This window comes from Salvelinus alpinus, chromosome 15 (assembly GCF_045679555.1).
Source record: "Salvelinus alpinus chromosome 15, SLU_Salpinus.1, whole genome shotgun sequence".
NCBI classification, from domain to species: Eukaryota; Metazoa; Chordata; class Actinopteri; order Salmoniformes; family Salmonidae; genus Salvelinus; species Salvelinus alpinus.
Window position 1 is genome coordinate 15,237,287 of NC_092100.1, and position 14,629 is coordinate 15,251,915.

At 42.3% G+C, this 14,629-nt stretch overlaps 1 protein-coding gene across 6 annotated transcripts in view; it reads left to right on the forward strand.

Moving 5' to 3' along the window:
- Positions 1 to 14,629, forward strand: part of LOC139540447 (rab GTPase-activating protein 1-like) — a 145,007-nt gene that overhangs the window by 26,930 nt on the left and 103,448 nt on the right. For all 6 annotated transcript variants that reach the window (XM_071344275.1, XM_071344274.1, XM_071344276.1 and 3 more), the window contains 4 exons: positions 1,590 to 1,656; positions 1,900 to 2,002; positions 7,125 to 7,291; positions 10,513 to 10,621. In XM_071344275.1, coding sequence (XP_071200376.1) covers positions 1,590 to 1,656; positions 1,900 to 2,002; positions 7,125 to 7,291; positions 10,513 to 10,621 — 446 coding nt within the window. The remainder of the gene's footprint in view (positions 1 to 1,589; positions 1,657 to 1,899; positions 2,003 to 7,124; positions 7,292 to 10,512; positions 10,622 to 14,629) is intronic.

The following is a 14,629-nucleotide window of genomic DNA, read 5'->3' on the forward strand; positions in this document are numbered from 1 at the left end:
GCTGTTGATGTGAACCATGATCAGCCTTTCAAAGCGCTCCATGGCTACCGACCTGAGAGCCACGGGGCGGTAATCATTTAGGTAGGTTACCTTCGCTTCCTTGGGCACAGGGACTATGGTGGTCTGCTTGAAACATGTAGCTATTACAGACTCGGTCAGGGAGAGGTTGAGAATGTCAGTGAAGACACTTGACAGTTGGTACGTGCATGCTTTGAGTACCCGTCCTCGTAATCCGTCTGGCCCAGCGGCTTTGTGAATGTTGACCTGTTTAATGGTTTTGTTCGCTTCGGCTACCGAGAGCGTTATCACGCTGTCACCCAGAACAGCTGGTGCTCTCGTGCATGCTTCAGTGTTGCTTGCCTCAAAGCGAGCATATTATGTGACTTGTTAAGCAAATTTTTACTCCTTAACTTATTTTTACTTTCCATAACAGAGGTTGAATACTTACTGACTCAAGACATTTCAGCTTTTCATTTTCTATTAATTAGCAAATGTTTAGAAAAACATAATTTTACTTTGACATTATGGGTTATTGTGTGTAGGCCAGTGACAAAAACATCTAAATGTAATCCATTTTACATTCAGGCTGTAACACAACAAAATGTGGAAAAAGTGATGGGGTGTGAATACTTTCCAAAGGCACTATATAAAACTTTGGAAGACGTTTCGGGCTGAAGTCTGTTACTGGCTGATGACCGGCGCTTACAGAAAACACTTCAGCAGTTTAACTAGTAGAATTAGGTTTCTCACGTAGCCTTCCTGTCTGTATTTTATTGTGTCCTGTGAAATGCAGACACCTTGCATCCTATTTTTAGTCCTTTTTTTTCTTACTTAAAAAAAAAATGTTAATCTTCTTTTAACTGTGAATGTGTATCATGCTGCCTACCTGTTATGGCCATGTAGTTTACCTAAACAATTGTTTTATTTTTGTGTCACAATGATGGAATAGCAGTTGTTTCAAGCTGATTGTAATTGTTAACCAGCTTAAAGGAGTCATGCCTGCTTATTACAACAGTAAGCATATGTTATGTTCATGACTTTTAATTTTACATTTTTTAATAAATATATCGACCTTACGAAGGAAGGGTGAAGTCGAGGCTCTTCAGATGAGTATCTTTATTCTATGGCGGCATAGTAGATGCTTTATATCTTATGAAGTTGTAATTCTCACAGCAACCACTTGATGTCGCATCTATCATAAGAAACAGGTAAATAGCGGCCTCTGTTTGAACGTGATATTGCCACTGCTTTGCTGTGGTTAAATTTGGATTCCTTGAATTTCTAAATATAATAGACCCATGCAAATTCACCCAAACGTAGCAGCCTTTGACGGGAGTCTACAGGATTCAGAACTGGATCACTGTGCAACCAAATATACCTGTAGCTTTGCTAATGCCGTAGTACCTGTTGGAGAAAGGTTATATTTCTTCAAGTAGATTTATTTTATTCAATTCTACAGCTAGGGATTCTCAACAAAGACCATCATATAATGAAACCAAATGCTACCCAAACCTTGGGTTATATGAAATGATGAAACGTTGCAATTCCCTCTTGTTTTATTGCTCACAACCTGTTTTCTTTTCCCTCAGGTGTTTTGGTATGTTGCTGAGCCCAGGCCTGAAGGTTCGGAACAGTGACATGCACCTTCTAGACATGGTGAGCAGAATACTGAGCAGCTCTCAGGGGGCTTTCATTCAGTCACATGATGACCACGTTACAAACTGCACGCCGTCTACTGAAATAAACTATCACTGACTTATTTTGTCATTAGTTGACCTGAGTGTTGGACAGGCTAAACAGAGTTGAATTGAAGTTGAAGTTCTTTGGGGTTTGATTGGAATGGCTTTGCTCTTGTATATCGTTTCTCACTATTCTCTGTGTGTATGTGCCCTTGTGAAGGAGTCCATGGGGAAGAGCTCGGATGGAAAGTCCTATGTGATCACGGGAACCTGGAACCCAAACATGGCTGCCTTCCAGGTGCTGAATGAAGACACACCTAAAGGTGAGGCCAAACCCCCAATCCACCAGCCTAGCATACTGCAGCATGTCACTGTTAACCAGCCTAGCAGGTAATTGTCAAAGCATAGCTTGTCATACAGAATACTGCTGTCACATTCATAGCTGGCCAGGCAGATCCTTCGATTTTTGTCTCTTTCATCAATTCCAATGGATGTCTTTGCCCAGAATACGTAGGCTGAATAATACATCAAAAATGAAAGATACATGTTTTATTATAGTGTCCGTCTTACCTTTTTCATGTGAGGTTGGATGAAAAAGCTTAAGTTATGATAATGACAAGGGGAAGGTACTTATTTGCTTTTTGAGACCAGAAGATTCTTTCTCTGCAGTACAAAGCTTATTTGAATAGCAATATTGTTGTTGTGTTCTGGGATGTGTTTAGAGCGCTAGCAGCGTTCAGCCTCAGTGGTTATCAGGGTCAGAGACAGAAGAAAGGGGATGTGGTAGACTTTAATGGTTTTGAGCTTTTCATTTCTGCCTAATCATAGCTAATGGTCCTGTCCAGGTTGTTCCAGACTCAACCTATATAGCTAGCATCCAACCAACAGGTCATATTATAACAAAAATCTATGAAATTAAATGTAATTTTTTTTTTAGATCATTATCAAGTTAAATGATGTAGTTGGCTAAAATTGTGTTAACTTTTTTGTAGTTTGAACAGTCACAAAATAGTCAATGCCTCTAACATTTGATACCACCTTTTCCTTTAGATGGCTTGCAAAATGTCATATTTCTCCTTTTTGACACAGGCAGCCAGATAGACGTTGTTGATTTTGACACCTTCTTTTCATATATCGGGGCCCAGTGTGTAATGCACAGTAAGACACTACCGAGCAGTGCAAGGGCAAGACATCACCTCACTGAACTCATCACAGTGTCTTCAGAAAGTATTCATACTAGAGGTCGACCGATTATGATTTTTCAACACCGATACCAATTATTGGAAGACCAAAAAAAGCCAATACCGATTAATCGGCCAATAGATTTTTTTGTAATAATGACAATTACAATACTGAATGGACACTTATTTTAACTTAATATAATACATCAATATAATCAATTTAGCCTCAAATAAATAATGAAATGAAATGAAAGTGCAATATGTGCCATGTAAACGTTTAAGTTCCTTGCTCAGAACATGAGAACATATGAAAGCTGGTGGTTCCTTTTAACATGCGTCTTCAATATTCCCAGGTAAGAAATTTTAGGTTGTAGTTATTATAGGAATTATAGGACTATTTCTCTCTCCGATTTGTATTTCATATACCTTTGACTATTGGATGTTCTTATAGGCACTTTAGTTTTGCCAGTTTAACAGTATAGCTTCCGTCCCTCTCCTCGCTCCTACCTGGGCTCGAACCAGGAACACATCGACAACAGCCACCCTCGAAGCAGCGTTACCCATGCAGAGCAAGGGGAACAACTACTCCAAGTCTCAGAGCGAGTGACGTTTGAAACGCTATTAGCGCGCACCCCGCTAACTAACTAGCCTAATCTCGGGAGTTGATAGGCTTGAAGTCATAAATAGCGCAATGCTTGAAGCAGAGCGAAGAGCTGCTGGCAAATGCAGGAAAGTGCTGTTTGAATGAATGCTTACGAGCCTGCTGCTGCCTACCATCGCTCAGTCAGACTGCTTTATCAAATCATAGACTTAATTATAACATAATAACACACACAAATACGAGCCTTTGGTCATTGAAATGGTCGAACCCGGAAAATATCATTTCGAAAACAAAATGTTTATTCTTTCAGTGAAATACGGAACCATTCCGTATTTTATCTAATGAATGGCATCCCCAAGTCTAAATATTCCTGTTACATTGTACAACCTTCAATGTTATGTCATAATTATGTACAATTCTGGCAAATTAATTACGGCCTTTGTTAGGAATAGGTGGACTTCATACAGTTCGCAATGAGCCAGGCGGCCCAAACTGCTGCATATACCCTGACTGCTTGCACGGAACGCAAGAGAAGTGACACAACTTCCCTAATTATAAGAAATTCATGTTAGCGGGCAATATTAACTAAATAGGCAGGTTTAAAAATATATACTTGTGTACTGATTTTAAAGAAAGGCATTGATGTTTATGGTTAGGCACATTGGTGCAACGACCTTTTTTCGCAAATGCGCTTATTAAATCATCACCGTTTGTCGAAGTAGGCGCATCGATTATATGCAACGCAGGACACGCTAGATAAACTAGTAATATCATCCACCATGTGTAGTTAACTAGTGATTATGATTGATTGATTGATTGTTTTTTATAAGATACGTTTAATGCTAGCTAGCAACTTACCTTGGCTTCTTGCTGCCCTCGCGTAACAGGTAGTCAGCCTGCCACACAGGCTCCTCGTGGAGTGCAATGTAAGGCAAGTGGTTAGAGAGTTGGACTAGTAACCGGAAGATTGCAAAAAAGAATCCCCGAGCTGACAAGGTAAAAATCTGTCGTTCTGCCCCTGAACAAGGCAGTTAACCCACCGTTCCTAGGCCGTCATTGAAAATAAGAATGTGTATTTAACTTTGCAAGTTTAACTAGGCAAGTCAAACATTTTATTGTTAAAATGTGGTCTACACACAATACCCCATAATGATAAAGTGAAACATTTTTGCTAATTTATTGAAATGTAAATACATATCGAATTTACATAAGCATTCACACCGCCCAGTCAATACTTTGTAGAAGCACCTTTGTCGGTGAATACAGCTTTGAGTGGTCTTGGGTATGTCTGTATCAGCTTTGTACATCTGGATTTGGGGATTTTCTCCCGTTCTTCCTTGCAGATTTTCTAAAGCTCTGTTAAATTAGATTGTGAGCGGCGGTGAACCACAATCTTGAAGTCTTTCCACACATTTTCAATGGGACTCAAGTCTGGGCTTTGGTTGGGCCACTCAAGGACTTTCACATTCTTGTTCTCAAGCCATTCCAGTGTTGTTTTGGCTGTATGCTTCAGATCATTGTCTTGTTGGAAAGTAAATCTTCGCCCCAGTCTAGGGTTGTTTGCACTCTGGAGCAGGTTCTCAGTTGACCAAACCGGTTGCTCAGTTTGGTCTGACTGCCAACTCTAGGGCAGAGTCCGGGTAGTTCCTTATGTTTTCCATTTCCCAATGATGGAGACCACTGTGCTCTTAAACTTTCAGACCCCAGGAATAGTAGCTGCTGCCTAGGCATGGGGATCCATAATAAATACAAACACTCTAGGAATTGTTTTCTACCCTTCCCCAGATAAACCTCATCACAATTCTATCTCGGAGATCTATAGACAGTTCCTTGGACTTCATGGCATAGTTTCTGCTCTGACATGCACTGTCAACTGTGGGACCTTTATATAGACAGGAGTTTTTCTTTCTAAATTATGTCCAAACAATTGATGGACTCCAATCAAGTTTTAGTGACAGCTCAAGGATGATCAGAGGAAATTGGATGAGCCTGAGATCAATTTGGAGTGTCATAGTATTTGTGTGTGTGAGAGAAAATCTATTTAATCCGTTTTGAATTCAGGCTTTAACACAACAATGTGAAATAAGTCAAGGGGTATGAATAGTTTCTGACTATATCAAACAAATTAGCAGCGCAAACGAGTTGCTTACTCGGAAGTCAGGAGAGTGACTTGAACCTAAATGGCAGCTTGTCAAAGCAACCCTTCTCAGGGGAGTTAGGTAGTCTAAACTACAAAGCAACCCGTCTCAGGGGAGTTAGGTAGTCTAAACTACAAAGCAACCCGTCTCAGGGGAGTTAGGTAGTCTAAACTACAAAGCAACCCGTCTCAGGGGAGTTAGGTAGTCTAAACTACAAAGCAACCCGTCTCAGGGGAGTTAGGTAGTCTAAACTACAAAGCCACACTTCTTCCTCAAAGAAAACAGACCATTTTTAAAATGATGTTTCCACCCAGGGAGAAGCTGCTGATGAAACTGGCAGAACATGCATGTAAACTTTAGATATTGTGTTACATCAGCATTGGTTGGCGCTGGAGAAGAGCAGCCCCGCTATAAATAATATATTTTTTATTGTAGCTAATAGTTAAAAAAAATGTTTTATATGAAGCTGTATGCACAGGCACACTGCCCACAAAACATGAACATACTTTTTTGAGTTGTACAAGATAGCCTGTAGACACAAGGCTTTGACTCTTACACTATCTAGTGAAGAACCATCCCTTTAAACCATGTAGCTTACTTCATGTCAAAACTGGGAGAGACTAAACAACAGCCTTAGCGATCTTAGCTAAACAAATCCTTCTTTGTCTTCGATTCGGCCCACGGGGAAAGTAGTCCTATGGTATCTGAAGCTTGAAGGGATGCCGTTTCCGAAAACATCTTTCTAAACCAACATTTTATCCTTGACTTTATCCTAATTGGAATACATTTGTAGGCCATTCTTTACAAGGCAGTGTTGTGGATGTTTCTTTTGGTTCATTACAATAATAAAACCTTCTCACTGTGAGGTTTTTCCCCCTCTGTTTTACACCTCAGCGATTGCTATCTGTTCTTTTTTACATTTCTTGCAATTGTTTTTCCCACCCCAAAAATATAATGTTGGAAAATCTGTTACCCCAGATGTCACTTTTTGCTATAGGACAGATTAGATTCACGCAGTTCTTCATCACAATATATCAGTTGGAATGCAGTTTCCTTAGCTTCTAAATAATTCATAGATGTTCAAAGAGTTAGTTGTTCTTGGTTGTAGTAAGACTATTGATAAATGCAGAATTGAAATCATATATCTTCCTCTGGGAATGGTGAGCGAGGTAGGTGAGGTGAGCGAGGTAGGTGAGGTGCTGTCCGTAGTATGATAGTTAGTGGCTGCTGTGGGATCCAAGATTTTTCTTAGTAAATCATGGTGGTGTACCTAATTTAAAACAGCAGGTGCTAAATGTTTTCATCCCTCTAAACACACAATTAAAGCAAGTTAATACCTTTTAGACTTTATCCACTTCAATTGTCAACCTGCAATGCCCACTTTGACTAGTGCAGGTAGCCTACATGGTACTTGTTTAAATTCTAGAGCCACTGTTTGCACTACAAACAGAGCTCTGTTTTAACCCCCCCACCACCCCTAGCCCTCCAGTGTGTGACCTTGACCTTTGTGGCGATCTCTCTCCAGACAAGCAGGTGTACATGACTGTGGCCGTGGACCTGGTGGTGACTGAGGTGTTGGAGCCAGTGCGCTTCCTGCTGGAGACCCTGGTGCGCGTCTACCCGGCCAACGAGCGCTTCTGGTACTTCAGCCGCAAGGCCTTCAGCGAGACCTTCTACCTCAAACTCAAACAGGTACCTGGGCACTTAGTAGGCCTAGATAGCACAACCTCATCAGAGTCGTATTCATTAGATATCTTTCTCATCAGGATGTTTTTCCACCAACTTTACCATGCGGCCAACTTTTTGTCGCTTATTCTTTATATCTGAAAGGTATTGCCGGTAACAAAGCCTGTGCTTTTATTTCCGCCAGCCGACGTAGTCATGATTTGCGGTAATGTATTTAAAAGTCCCACCAACCCCTCAGTATAAACGTTGCCTTTCATTTTGCAGTCTTTGGCACGCATTAAATCATCAACATACTGTTGTCCAACATCACACTTTTCTTTTCATTCACAAATCTTCACAAAAATGCTTTTTATATATATTTATTTTTATACACACACACACACATATATACAGTGGGGAGAACAAGTATTTGATACCCTGCTGATTTTGCAGGTTTTCCTACTTACAAAGCATGTAGAGGTCTGTAATTTTTATCATAGGTACACTTCAACTGTGAGAGACGGAATCTAAAACAAAAATCCAGAAAATCACATTGTATGATTTTTAAGTAATTAATTAGCCTTTTATTGCATGACATAAGTATTTGATACATCAGAAAGCAGAACTTAATATTTGGTACAGAAACCTTTGTTTGCAATTACAGAGATCATACGTTTCCTGTAGTTCTTGACCAGGTTTGCACACACTGCAGCAGGGATTTTGGCCCACTCCTCCATACAGACCTTCTCCAGATCCTTTAGGTTTCGGGGCTGTCGCTGGGCAATACGGACTTTCAGCTCCCTCCAAAGATTTTCTATTGGGTTCAGGTCTGGAGACTGGCTAGGCCACTCCAGGACCTTGAGATGTTTCTTACGGAGCCAAGTCTAAAAAAGCCTTTTTCCTTGTGGGGCCCAGCGACATGTTGGAATTTAACTTGCTTTACTCTCCTTGTGAGGACTTCTGGTTCCCACAAGGGGAGAGAAACCATATCACTCACAGAGTCACTCGGAAAAGTCAGTTCAGACAGATCCAGCAAAGAGGCACAGTTCCTGAGTTCCACTGGTGTCAGATTGTAATTTAGAATGGGAAATTAATGTGTTCATGCAAAAAATGTCAGTGCATCGAACCAAATCGTTTCAAACTAAAAATATTGTTCCTGTATTGTATCTACAGGAGATGCGCATCGAATCATGCTTGGAAGGAGTGATGCACATCCCTAGTTCTAGCCAACTCATATAATTACCAGAACATATCTGACAACACTTTAAGGAGACAACTTTTTATTCATCTTAACAGGAAAATACAAGGTCATTATTTTCAAATGATTTACAAGTAGGCTACGGCAAGCAGCTAACTTACTGTTGGGAATGTGAAGAAATTAAAGCAGTGGAAAGTCTGAATTTAAAAGGAGGAATTTAGAACATGCAGCTGTCAGGTCACCATGACAACGGGCGTAACAACAGGGTCAAATTTGAATGTCTTTAGCTCCTTCCCGGCAAACGTAATGGCTATAATAAAAGGCAAATGCCTACAAGAAGATGAAAAAATTGTTCTGTTTTGAAAGAGCACACCTAATGTTTTAACCAACCTTCTCTTATTGTTCTAGTAGTCCTCCCTGTTTTGCCCTGCTGGCTTCCATTTTGTTTATTGTGAATACGACAAGGGACAATACAAGAGGGCTGTTGTGTGTTCTGCTTACTGGTCCTACGAATTTCGACTCTAAAAGATGAAAAGCAATACCATGACTTGCACGAAGGTGGAGGTATCGGTCGTATTGTTTTCTTATGGTAGTCCTCCATGTTAAGTGAGAATTAGATGACCCTGCACAGACTCAGGAAACAAAGCCACTTACAACTATCAAGATATCCCTCTATTATCTAATCAGATGCAACCGAGCCTGTTGGGTACTCGCGTACAACCACACCCAATGTACTTGACCCATGCCCCTCCGAACTCCTCTAAATGGAAAAATGCATGAGAGCGACTACTCATTCAATTGCCGGCCAAGCAGACGAGTGCATCCCCATCCAAGCCAGAGTTGGAAACACAAACCCTTTGCCTGTTTGTTTGAAAGGCAGATATCCTCTCCACTCTGCTTCCGGGGAGCAGGTGAGGCAGCAAACGGAGGCTTTGGGTCCGTCCCAAATGGCAACCTATTCCCTATGTAGTGCACTGCTTAGGATGCGTTTGGGTCGTAGCCTGTGTATCATTGGGAGCCCTAATACGAGGAAGCCTGTCATTATCTGGCTGTAGTAATTAGGACCCTGGCTGATTGCCTCTCTCTCTAGTTATCTAATCAGCAGGCAGGAAAGAATGCCGGCTGCTGTAGTTAGAAGCTAATTAAAAGAGAGCCATTGTAGAGTGTGCACAAGATTCTAATCCTAGCCACGTATATGATTTCATTTGTTCCGCGGACCTCTCATTAACGGCGGAATAACAGTCACTGTTGTGACACTCTACATATTTCACGCCTGGTTCACAAGGAAATAAAAAGGGTTTGAGGTGTTGGTGGAGGGTCCTTCACTAGGGTATTATTGCAAACATTGCTTATTGTGACATCCTTATCTATACTCTCTAAACCTTAGTAAATTATAATATTCCCGTAATATGTCATGTCACGTATGACTGTCGATAGTGATTAGAAAACTATGGTAATGCATTGCCTATAAATGTCTTGGATATACAGTATAGTCTTCAATTTGGGCCCTTTCACTTAGTGTTAGTTTATTAAATCCACTTCTCACCACGAGTGCTGAGCCCACATGACCCCAGTATCAACAACAGTGATACAAAACCATCAATGTGTGCAATGTGACAAAGCCCAATTTAAGAAGTGACCTGCGTAGGTGAGTGAGCACAGTCTCTGTGCTCTGATTGCACAGGCTCCCTGTGAACCCTATTGCCAGACAGTCTGGTCAAAAGGCCGCTGGTGGGATCCTTGGCACTCTCTCCGCTGCTGCTCTATTTAATTTCCTCCTGTACGTGTAATTATATTTCCAGCGCGCTCCCCTCGGGCAGTGGCAAAGGTGATGCTAACTTTAGAAGATGTTTTTTCAGACTGAGGCACTCTGAAACATATTGAGGATGTCTAAAGAGACTTTCCAACAGCTCTGTTACAAAATCATATTTTTTTTGCATGTAGAATTGACTTGTCAGTGCTGTTGCAGTTATCGTTGACTCCACTTGCAGTCGCTTGGTAAAATATTATATTAATGTGTTAACAGATTAATCCCACACTGTGTGTGTAGGGTGGTGAGAAGGATGGCCAGGCTGATTCCATGTTGGAGGTAGTGAGCCTGCAGAGGGAGACTGAGAGGAACAACTGGGGCCATGTTGAGGAAGAGGATCCTGAGGAAGGTATGGAGCTCTTTCTGTCTTTCCCTCTCTCTTTCCCTCTCTCCCTCTCTCCCTCTATCCAGCCCCCTTTCTCTCACTCCTCTTTCTATTTCTGTCCATCTCTCTCCCACCTCTTTCGGTCTCCATATAAGTCTCTGTTCCCCCTGAAGACTTAGTAAGAGTGTGTTGTTGTTTTGGTGCTAGTGTTGACATGTTGGGGAAAGGCCAGCCAACCTGTCCAAGGTCACCATGAGAACTTACACACCTCTCCAGGCAAAACGACATGGCACATTGAATTCCATCCTCCTCATTGACAGACAACATTTCATGACCAAATATTTCTTGGTTGAAAAATGCACTCCGTCCCCCCATAATTTACAAGAAAAACGACCTGCGTCTTGGAGCTTACTTAGATGTACAAGGCGAGAGAGGAAAAGAAAACAGATTGCTTTTACACAAACCGCTTGTTGGAGGAGAGCATTTGTTTTGTTGATATATTTCGGGCAATCGTTTCTCCTCGCTGGCGGGAACACCTCATCCAGATGAGATCTGTCCAGATAATTGAACATTATCAACACGTTAGATCACGTTGCATTTTCTTGAGGCTCACCTCCCTCATATTTGGCAGCCATGAATCAACTATGAAGTTTAATTTAGTTTGGGTGTGTGTGAGCTGTCATGAGGGTGAAGCGATGGCGCGGGTGTAGTAGTGTTACAAGGTATACTGAAACTCCTGTACTTTTTCAACACTAGAACATAAACAGGTTGGTACTAGATTTTGTTTTTCTTTCGGTACTTCTGTCAAATGTGTCTAACGGATCAAGTCTGTATCAGCGCAGCCGATATCCCCCGGGTGTCGTAGTGTAACAAGGTATACTGATAAGGGGGTCATCGGCTGCGCTATAAAGCACAAGCATACCGTGCCTGCTCCTCTTAGCCAGCACTGGGAGTCTGGGCTGCATCATGTTAGCTCCCCATTCATGCTGCATGGACAGGGCCAACCAGGCAGGATATAACCCCACCCACTTTGCCAAAGCACAGACCCCACACCACTAGAAGGATCTCAACAGACCACCAACTTACTACCCTGAGACAAGGCTGAGTATAGCCCACGAAGATCTCCTCCACGGCACGAGCCCGAGGGGGTGCAAAACCGGACTGGAAGGTCACGGCATGAAAGCACTAACTGAAGAGTACTAGTAAGCCAGTGACTCAGCCCCCTGTAATAGGGTCAGAGGCAAAGAGTCCCATTGGAGAGAGGGGAGCCGGCCAGGCAGAGACGGCAAGGGCGGTTCGTTGCTCCAGTGCCTTGCCATTCACCTTCGCACCCCTGGGCCAGACTACACTCAATCATAAGACCTACTGAAGAGATGAGTCTTCAATAAAGACTTAAAGGTCGAGACTGAGTCTGTCTCTCACATGGATAGGCAGGCCATTCCATAAAAATTGAGCTCTATAGGAGAAAGCCCTGCCTCCAGCTGTTTGCTTAGAGGTTCTCGGAACAGTAAGGAGGCCTGCGTCTTGTGACTGTAGCGTCCAGTAGGTATGTACGGCAGGACCAAATTGGAGAGATGGGTAGGAGAAAGCCCATGTGATGCTTTGTATGTTAGCAGTAAAACCTTGAAATCAGTCCTTGCCTTAACAGGAAGCCAGTGTAGGGAGGCTAGCACTGGAGTAATATGATCACATTTTTGGGTTCTAGTCGGGATTCTAGCAGCCGTGTTTAGCACTAACTGAAGTTTATTTAGTGCTTTATCCGGGTATCTGGAGAGTAGAGCATTGCAGTAGTCTAATCAGGAGACCAGAAGGAGAAGGATTTAGCAGGAGGGAGAAGGATTTAGCAGGAGGAAGAGATGATAGGATAGAAGGGGAGAGAGTAGTGGGAGAGTGAAGATGAAGGCGCATGACCGTCTGGGTGGTGACCGTCTGGGTGGTGACCGTCTGGGTGGTGGCCGAGTGGTTGGTGGCCAAGTGGTTAGGGAAAGTTTTCAGACCCCTTGTATTTTTCACATTGTTATGTTACAGCCTTATTTTAAAAATCCTCATCCATCTACACACAATTGCCCGTAATGTTCCATCTTGGTTTCATCAGACCAGATCATCTTGTTTCTAATGGAGTCCTTAAGGTGCCTTTTGGCAAACTTCAAGTGGGCTGTCATGTGCATTTTACTGGAGAGTGGCTTCCGTCTGGCCACTACCATAAATGCCTGATTTGGTGGAGTGCTGCAGAGAAGGAAGAACCTTCCAGAAATACAACCATCTCCACAGAGGAACTCTGGCGCTCTGTCAGTGACCATTGGGTTCTTGGTCACCTCCCTTCGGGTTCTTGGTCACCTCCCTGACCAAGGCTTTTCTCCCCCGATTGCTCAGTTTACCCAGGTGGCCAGCTCTAGGAAGAGTCTTGGTGGTTCCAAATATCTTCCATTTTAAGATCATTGGAGTCCACTGTGTTCTTGGGGACCTTCAATGCTGCAGAAATGTTTTGGTACCCTTCCCCAGATCGGTTCCTCGACACAGTCCTGTCATGGAGCTCTACAGACAATTCCTTCGGCCTCATGACTTGGTTTTTGCTCTGACATGCACTGTTAACGATGGGACCTTATATAGGAAGGTGTGTGCCTTTCCAAATCATGTCCAATTGAGTTTACCACAGGTGGACTCCAAGTTGTAGAAACATCTCAAGGATGATCAATGGAAACAGGATGCACCTGAGCTCAATTTCGAGTTTCATAGCAAAGGGTCTGAATGCTTATGTAAATACGTTTTTCTGTTTTTTTATTTGTAATAAATATGCAAACATTTAAAATCTGTTTTGGCTTTGTTATTATGGGGGGGTGGATTGAGGGGGGAAAGAACGATTTAATCAATTTTAGAATAAGGCTGTAACGTAACAAAATGTGGAAAAAGTCAAGGAGTCTGAATACTTCCCGAATGCACTGTATGTCTTCTGCAGAGGGATAAGAGAGATCTATGAGAACTAATTTAGATCAGTCATGGAAATCAAAGTGCTGAAGAAAAATGAGCTTATTTAAAAAGCTGGAGAACAAGCTTTGAATGAGAAATACTGGGGTTTGGTACAGGTACAGTCATCTACTGCAAAAATAGTATTGCGATATTGTCAAAGCGATACGACCATATTTTCTAAGATAATATCCTGATTTGACGTAACTACCAGTTAAATTTTTTTTTTTCTTGCCCTGTCAGTACTTTGACAAATTATGCTGTAAGAACACTATGTACACATCAAACACCTTTTACCCCAAGAAGGCTTACTCTGGTGGGCAATACACGTTTTAAGACAGAACACGTACAGTGGGGAGAACAAGTATTTGATACACTGCCGATTTTGCAGGTTTTCCTACTTACAAAGCATGTAGAGGTCTGTAATTTTTATCATAGGTACACTTCAACTGTGAGAGACGGAATCTAAAACAAAAATCCAGAATCACATTGTATGATTTTGAAGTAATTAATTAGCCTTTTATTGCATGACATAAGTATTTGATACATCAGAAAAGCAGAACTTAATATTTGGTACAGAAACCTTTGTTTGCAATTACAGAGAACATACGTTTCCTGTAGTTCTTGACCAGGTTTGCACACACTGCAGCAGGGATTTTGGCCCACTCCTCCATACAGACCTTCTCCAGATCCGTCAGGTTTCGGGGCTGTCGCTGGGCAATACGGACTTTCAGCTCCCTCCAAAGATTTTCTATTGGGTTCAGGTCTGGAGACTGGCTAGGCCACTCCAGGACCTTGAGATGCTTCTTACGGAGCCACTCCTTAGTTGCCCTGGCTGTGTGTTTCGGGTCGTTGTCATGCTGGAAGACTCAGCAACGACCCATCTTCAATGCTCTTACTGAGGGAAGGAGGTTGTTGGCCACGATCTTGCGATACATGGCCCCATCCATCCTCAATACGGTGCAGTCGTCCTGTCCCCTTTGCAGAAAATGATGTTTCCACCTCCATGCTTCACGGTTGGGATGGTGTTCTTGCCGCTGTGTCAGATTTCAAAAGAACTTTACGGAA